General features: G+C 39.0%; 1 protein-coding gene across 12 annotated transcripts in view; it reads left to right on the plus strand.

Annotated features, from left to right (window-relative positions):
* ECI2 (enoyl-CoA delta isomerase 2) overlaps positions 1 to 7,904 on the plus strand; it is a 32,770-nt gene extending 24,866 nt beyond the window's left edge. For all 12 annotated transcript variants that reach the window (XM_052779898.1, XM_052779954.1, XM_052779973.1 and 9 more), the window contains 5 exons: positions 912 to 1,014; positions 2,666 to 2,786; positions 5,863 to 5,952; positions 6,724 to 6,867; positions 7,662 to 7,904. In XM_052779898.1, coding sequence (XP_052635858.1) covers positions 912 to 1,014; positions 2,666 to 2,786; positions 5,863 to 5,952; positions 6,724 to 6,867; positions 7,662 to 7,817 — 614 coding nt within the window. In that variant the 3' untranslated portion in view covers positions 7,818 to 7,904. The remainder of the gene's footprint in view (positions 1 to 911; positions 1,015 to 2,665; positions 2,787 to 5,862; positions 5,953 to 6,723; positions 6,868 to 7,661) is intronic.
* Positions 7,905 to 8,532: the final 628 nt, after the last annotated feature.

An 8,532-nucleotide genomic window follows, 5' to 3' on the forward strand; every position in this document is an offset into this window, starting at 1 on the left:
ACCCCAGCCAGCAACTAAGCACCACGCAGCCGCTCACTCACTTCCCCCCCCACCCACCCAGTGGGATGGGGGAGAAGATCGGGAAAAAAAGTAAAACTCGTGGGTTGAGATAAGAACAGTTTAATAGAATATAAAAAGAAGAAACTAATAATGATAATGATAACACTAATAAAGTGACAGCAGTAATGATAAAAGGATTGGAATATACAAATGATGCACAGTGCAATTGCTCACCACCTGCTGATTGATACCCAGTTAGTCCCCGAGCGGCGATCCCCCTGCCCGCCTCTCCCCTCAGTTTATATACTAGATGGGACGTCACATGGTATGGAATACCCCGTTGGCCACTTTGGGTCAGCTGTCCTGGCTGTGTCCCGTGCCAACTTCTTCTGCCCCTCCAGCTTTCCCACTGGCTGGGCATGAGAAGCTGAAAAATCCTTGACTTTAGACTAAACATTACTTAGCAACAACTGAAAACATCAGTGTGTTATCAACATTCTTCTCATACTGAACTCAAAACATAGCACTGTACCAGCTACTAGGAAGACAATTAACTCTATCCCAGCTGAAACCAGGACAGCAAGTATGCAGGGAAAGAAATAAAATAAATATTTTTCCATCTGATGCTGTTACGGAAAAAAGAAATTTTTTTTCCCCCCCCGTCAAATCTTTCAAATTTAATGTTCTTTGGCTTTTAGCCATTGTTTGTCAGCAAATTGTCAGTCAAAACTTATTTTTAAACCGTAGATGTCCTTTAAGGTAGTGTGTGTACTTTGAGACAATCCCTCTAATTACTTAATAATATTAGACACCTAGAATGAAATTCTTTTGTAAATGTAATAAGTGGAAGCTTCTCTTCTCTTACACACTCAGAAACCATTGGTGCATTTATTCATATGTGTTCTCTGCAGGAAATGGAGACTACTATAGTAGTGGAAATGATCTGAATAATTTTACTAATGTCCAACCTGGTGAAATGGAGAAGATGGCAAAAGATGGAGCAGTATTACTCAAGTAGAACATCTTGGTTTCATATATGCATAAGTTACTGTAATGGGTAAAATATAATTTGCAAGCATTGTTAGAAAACACAACAGCAGGGGCCCAGTTATGCTACAATACATCCATTTAGATGACTGTGTCTAAGGGCTCACTATGCTTAAACAGAAAGAACATGTGGGAGGAGTAGTATTAATTGTATGAAATAAATGAGGGAATGAGATTAATATTAGAAATCTTTTTAAGTGCAGTGATGCTAAAGACTCGATTTTGGTTTTTTGCCCCTGAAGTACATGCAGATATAATGACAAAAACATGATTTTGACTGTATAGTTTGTGAGCTCTAATGAAAAAATTGTGGGGTTTTTGATATCCAACAGTGTCTACACTAGCAGGACATGCCAACATACCTTCACTGTCAGACTTTGTATAGAGACTAGGTGTAGTGAATTTGTTCAAAATTGCCCAGGAATTCTGAGATCTTGGTTCCATCTTTGAATCTGAATCTACCTGTTAAAGTAATTTACTTTCTAAGGCCAAGGAGATCAGGGGCATCATCTGACACAGGGGCTGAAATGGTTTTTTGGGGACAAACAACATGTTTCCTTCTTCCTTATTTTAGCAGATTTTTTCTTCTCTTTTACTTCTGTATGTGACAATTATATCTGAGAGATGATTGCAAGCTGGATTGCTTCCTCAAGCACTTGCAATTGATGGAAAATCTAAAATACTCAGAAAAGCAAACAATGTTTTTGATTTATATTTTAAAGATGAACTGCAAGTGAAGTACTCAGTTTTGCAGCTTTTACTTAGACAAGCTGTCTGTGGATCACAGTTGCCCCTACAAAGTGATAATGATGCAGTCCAAATCTATTGCAAAGATGTTATTCAGTGATATCTGGCAAGTGTTCCAGCCTGCAGTGTTTTGTAGAGTGTTCAACACAATGCATAGTCTCATGTGTACTTCATGGTCTTCCATCTTGCTGTCCTGAGAAGACTGTATTTGTTATGCTGTTACTATTACACAAGCACAGTGCTTCATTACAACACAGAGTTGTTGCGTTCATTACAGCGCAGAGATGCCAGAGAAGTGGAGTTCTTACAACACTGTTCACTTTTGAAAAATAGTGTATTTTGAGAATGTGTTTTGCACTTGCATGAAGAAGTAGCTGTCAAATGAAACAAAATGTTATTTCTCATATCTGTGCAGAACAGCACTAGGGAATTCTGTATTGTGGTAGCATCACAATTTTGGTGCCTGCTGGGGCTTCACGGCAGAACAGAATCTGTGAAGGGAACGGATATCCCGTGGGTGGAGTTGGGATGGACGTATAGGCAGAGAGGGCAAAAGACTGTTCTTTTAGTGAGCTGTATTCAGTAACTAGCTGAAGAGGGCAGCACTTTCATAACTTGATTGCAGGAACTAGGAAAGCTGTGCTGACATGTATGTGTTTGATTCTTAGTTGGTAAGGAAATGCAGGTATTTCAAATAGTTCTTATTTTCTTCATCAGAATTCATTTGGGAAAGGGACAAAAGCATATGCTACATAGAATCTAGCTTATGGGTTTTGTTACACAGTATCTAATAATGGGTTTTGCAAATTGTTTACATTTGATGAAAAAGACTAGGATGTGTCTCTTACATTCTGTTTTTTCTTCTCTCTAGAGAGTTTGTGGGTCATTTTATTGATTTTCCTAAACCACTGATTGCAGTGGTAAATGGCCCAGCTGTTGGAATCTGTGTAACAGTCCTTGGATTGTGTGACATTGTCTATGCTTCTGACAGGGTAAGTACATTATATAGGTGATCCCAAGGCAGTCTTTAAGCCTCTTTCTGTAGCAAATATTATTTGGTTCAGGGTAATCCACAGAATAGAACACACAAGTGTAAAGGCTTTTTATATCACATCAAGGAACACCTGTATTAATTACCAGCACAGGGGTCCATCAGCCAGTGGTTAACATGCATAGAATTTCCCTTCTGTAGTTATAGTTATCAAGTTACTGACTCCAGTTTAGAAACTCTTTACTATATCAGTGAGTACAGTAAAGAGTAGCTGATGTGAAGTGATGGTTGTAAGGCCCCTTTCAGGTGTTGGAGGGGGAGGAAAAGATTATTATGGAATGGTATTGCAGTAACTGGCATTTTATCTAATCTGTGTTCCAAGGTAACTTTGGAAAAGCTTTGGTTTATTCAACTTAAGATTCCTTTTAGGGTAACTTTCCAAATACATAACCAAAAGCTATATTAAGGCATAGCACATAATCCCATTATATGGCTTATTTTTTATGTTCTCTCATTTGTATAAGGTTATTAAACAGACACAGAACTTAACCCAAGGTCTTAATTTTAGGCAAGCTTTTGCTTGCAGAAGTGTCTGTGGTGGGTGGTACTTTACTCCTGCTTCAGCACTGTGTCAGATTTTTCCTCAAAGTCCCTCCTGGATTGGTTTTGTCACTATGAGACTTAAGAAAATTGAGCTGCAAGGGACCAACTCCTTTTGCTTGCCCCATTACAGGATCAGCTAGGACCATGTCACTCCTGACATGTACTTCTATAATGTACATGATTTATTCAGTCTGTTCTGGTCCCTTGATCTCTTCTTTTACTAGAAAATTGTTGGGTTCTCCTTCTTTCTCCCCTCCCATCTGATCTTTTTTTTGCTGCAGGGTGAACCTATTGTTTCTTGTTCCTGAATTTAAATAACAGATGATTTTCATCCTCCCTTACAGTAGCCATAAGTGTGCTTAGCCATCAGTGTGCGTAGACTATTAGATATATCTCAGGTTTACATCCACTCTCTCAGTCTTCTCTTTTTTTGAGCTAAACAGTTGCAGTTCAAACAGTTTTTTCTCATGTGGCCTGCAGTCACATTCCTCTGGACTCCTTCCAGTTGTTCTGTGTCTCTTTAAGCATGGTGATACAAACTGGGCACGTCACTCCAGCTCTTGTCTTACTGATGCGAAGTAGAGCAGAAGAACTTCTTCACATTCTGCAGGCTGTATTTCTGTTTTGACATCCCACAATGTTATTTGATTTACATACTTGTGTATAACACCTGGATCCCTTACTGTAGAGTTGCCAGTTAAACAGTTGTTCCTATTGTATACTGTATACCAAGTTATTCCTGCCAAACTTTAACTTGTCCATATTAAATAGTATCTTCTTACTCATACCTCTCCATTTCATTAAAACTATTTGAATTCTAATCACTTTCCCCTCGGCATATCATCTCCTTACAGCCATAAGTTAGTATAGATTTAGTTGAAGTTTAATCCAAATAAGCATTAAATGTTTTGTCCTGTTAATATTATCCTTCTTTCTTGAATGGTTTGAGATTCATCCTTGAACTTCCTTTTACTAGTCATATGTGTAATCATTGGTAAATGCATCTTATTTTTGCCTCGTATTTCTATTTTTAATCTCTGTATGCTTATATTAGTTTCATACTTAGCTGTCTGATGTATTTTTCACTTTCTGTGTACTTGTATTTAAAGTCAGTGATGAGCTCATGATTTAGCTGAGACAATCTGTTAGTACCTTCCTGCCTACACTGGGACAGCTTTTGTGTGTGCCCTTGGTAACAGTTCTTTGAGGATTTCTGTAGGGTCTAACTTAGCCTTTCACTTAGGAAAGTTCTCATGAAGACTAACCTATTAACTTCAAGTTTATTGAAACCTTCTCAAAGGTGATTGTTCTCTGTTCTTCCCTTTCCAGGATTGTGAACTCCTATGCAGTAAGGTCATTCTCATCCAAGTTACTACTTAATTTCACATTCTCCAGTAGTTGGGTTGGAGTGCCTTAGGCATTGACTACCTAGTCCAGAAGTGGCCAGCTTTACTATGTCCAGGCTCTGGTTTTATTCTCAGCCAGGTATTCCCAGAGCAGATCATTACCAGCCACATTCACATGACACTGCACAGCCCACTCTGACAACAGATGAGCATTTTGGGTGGTCAGTTAACATTACCTTCTGCACTGGATTTTGCTCCAGTTCATGGGGCACCAGTTTGTACCCCTGGTATAGTTAATCTCCCCTTGCTTAAGCATGACCAATACTAGCCTGTATCCTGGCAGGTGTTGTCTAATCTTTTCTTACAATGATATAAATGTCACTTTCTTGCTAGGAAGTCTGTTGGTCTGTCTTACTGTATGGCCATCTGTAGTACAGTAAGAGATTATTACCTTCTATTACAGTGAAAGCTGCATTGGCAACTTTCGTACTCTTTGTGTATCAGTTAATACTTTAAAATGGAAATAAAGGCAAGCATTTTATCTTCCTTGCTTAAAGTTGATGTGATTTGTCAAAACATAAAATTCTGTAGTTCAGTTCTAACTTGCAATTAGGGTATGTTTTGTATGATCCCATGATGCATTTCTACCACAGGTTCTTTTTCAATTTGCATAAAATTTGAGGAAGGAAGATTCAGTGACTTGAATTTTTCAGGAGTAGAATAAACTTAGTGTGCCTTTACCTCTTAAGTTGTTTGGGCTATGTGTTTAATAACTTTCAGGGCAGATGTGTATGAACAACTTTTCTGTAAAGATTTTGCACATGCAAATTAGTTTCTCTAAGCACTGTATTCAAATAAGGTAACTTCATCAATGGGATTGTTATGATAAGGGAGTTAAATTATACAGGCAAAGTCAGCTCTTGGGTGCATTGAGAGGGTGAAGCAGTGTTACCAGATGGTGTTTAAAGCCTATTGTGGTAACAGTTCAGATGTATTTCTGGTGAACTCTGTCACAGTAGAAGCTTTAACATGAAAACTAAGTCCTAGTACTTTAGTCCTGTGTTTTGTTGTGAAGTTTGCTTTGTTTTGTTCTTTTTCCCCACCACCACCCCCCATCCCACCCCCCAGGCTACGTTTCACAGCCCATTTAGTCAGCTTGGACAGAGCCCAGAAGGATGTTCCTCTTACCTGTTTCCAAAAATCATGGGCTCAGCCAAGGTAAGAATGTCTGCACTGTATGTGGGATCATCTGACCTTTTTGTGTTGGTATCCTCCAACTGTAACACACCTCAACACTGGTGACACCACAGCTGGAGTGCTGTGTTTGAGTCTGGGCTCTAGCTACAAGAGATACATGGACATACTGGAGCAGGCCCAGCAAAGAGCCACAAAGATGATTAAGGTACTGGAGCATATTACATATGAGAAGAGGCTGAGAGAGCTGGGACTGTTTTTCCTGGAGCAGAGAAGGCCTGGGGGAATCTTACCAATGTTTATAAATACCTGATGGGAGGGTGTAAAGAAGATGGAGACAGATTCTTGTCAGTGGTGCCCAGTGACAGGACAAGAGGAAAGGGGTACAAATTGAAACACAGGAAATTCCATCTGAACGTAGAAAAATAATTTTATAGTGAGGGTGGTGAAACAGGAGAACAGGTTGTGCAGAGGTGCTGCAAGGTCTTCGTCCTTGGAGAAGTGTCTTCGTCCTTGGAGAAGTGTCTTCGTCCGTGGAGATACTCAAAACCCAAGAGGACACAGTACTGGGCAGCCTGCTCCAGCTGACCCTGCTTGAGCAGGGGGTTTGAACTAGACAGTATCTGGAGGTCCCTTCCAACCTCATCTATTCTGTGATTCTGTGTTCTTTTCATAGGGCAGACATTAACAAGGAAGAGAGTAAAATAAATGTGACTTGGAAGCTTGTACATTTCCTGTCAGATTACTCAAGTCTTGTGTCTTGTTAAATCACACTTTCTACTTTTCTTTATACAGGCAAATGAGATTTTGCTTTTCAATAAAAAGCTGACTGCAGCAGAAGCCTGTGCCCAGGGGCTTGTGACTGAAGTCTTCCCTGATAGGACTTTTCAGAAGGAAGTTTGGGCGAGATTAGAAGCTTATGCAAGCCTCCCCAAAAATGTCAGTATTTTAAATTTTTCTCCACCTTGTAAGCCTGTAGCATTCCCAATCCTCCTGCCAAACCTATCCTGTTACTTGATTTCACTTCATCCTTTATTGAAATAACAAGGCTCAATCTGTTTTCCTTCAAGCACAGATCTGTCCCTGTCCCTATGCTGCTGGGAAACAGATAACTCTCTTCTACCCTGACTGAATCTAAGACAGTGCACTGTACACAGAGATTCAATGCCTGAAAAGCCTTAAAAACTAACTAATTAATCCACCTGCAGTGTCTGTGTGCATGCCTTGAATGCCTTCTTTTAGATTTTTATTTTGGCAATAGTTTAGGTTTAAGAGCCTTACCACTGGTTCTACAATATTGATTGTACTGTGTGCACAGTGGGTGCTCAAGTGATGCTGGGTGGCTTTACTTTTTGCTGAGTTCAGTCATCCTGCTCACTAGTTTAGGTTTTGCAAAACTACTTGAGTCACAATGGTATTATGTTACATTGGACAAGAGGAGACACTTGTGCCAGCTGCTGAGTCCCTGAACACGTTTGGCTTCTTGTGCCCATCTCTCTGATTGTGAGCACTTACGGACTGCTGTTCCACTTCCCATGAACCTCCACCTTACTAGCAGTCTTAGTGATTAAATGCAACAATTACTTCTAGTGAAAAGGTTGACTAAAAGCTAAAATGTACTATGTTAATACAACTTAGTTTGAATTCCAATGTGTTTATTGTGCCATTTTCTGAAACATTAAATTAAGGTATAGAAACCCTAACTTCCTAATGTTCCTCTCTTTCTCCTCCAGTCCTTGGCAGTGTCAAAGCAACTGTTACGAAGTATGGAAAAGGAGAAGCTCCATGAAGTCAACAGTAAAGAGTGTGAAGTCCTGAAGGAGAGGTGGTTATCTGATGAATGTGTAAATGCTATTGTCAGCTTCTTTCAGAAGAAATCAAAACTCTAACCTTCACTAGTAGAATAATTCACCTTCTGGCAATAGCTTAATCTGCCCTTATCATTAATAAACTTTCTCTTTAAGTAATAATTCTTACACCTTTTGATGTGGTATATTTCTGTTCTGAGTACTAGGTTAAAACTGGTTTATAAAATTAATACAATGTTATGTGCCTTGGATCCATTATGGATATTTAGGTTGGGGAAGAAAAGGTTCATTATTCTGTAGGCAGCAGTGATGTTTCTGAATAATACTAAAGCAGATTGTCTTCCAGAAGGAGCAATAGATTCAATGGCACCATATTTTGATAGCTCTTAAAAAAATGTCTAATGAGTGATGCTTTTCATTCATCTGTGGGGAAGGACATACTGTATTAATGAAAAAATAAATAGTGGTATTTAATTACTGTTGTGCTGATTCTTACTCCTTCTGTTAAACATTCTCGGTGAGAGGAAAAGTAGTTCCTGGAGGTGTATTAAGATGATAGTCTTACAAAAAGTATTCTCTTGACTAACTTCAAGATTCTCAAAGATGTTTGTTGTGAGCTTTATGGTTCTAACCTTAAATATATTTTTCCATTAAGTGCCTCATATTGCCCTTCTTCTGTAGAAAAATCCCACTAAAGATGGTATGACCTTTTACTGTAGCCATTTTGGAGTTAAATTAACAAAACAATTATTTTTCAGCAGAAAATTTCTCCACTGTTCGTGGATGTCTTTGGGTA

Source organism: Harpia harpyja, chromosome 1 (genome assembly GCF_026419915.1).
Source record: "Harpia harpyja isolate bHarHar1 chromosome 1, bHarHar1 primary haplotype, whole genome shotgun sequence".
In the NCBI taxonomy this organism is placed as follows: domain Eukaryota; kingdom Metazoa; phylum Chordata; class Aves; order Accipitriformes; family Accipitridae; genus Harpia; species Harpia harpyja.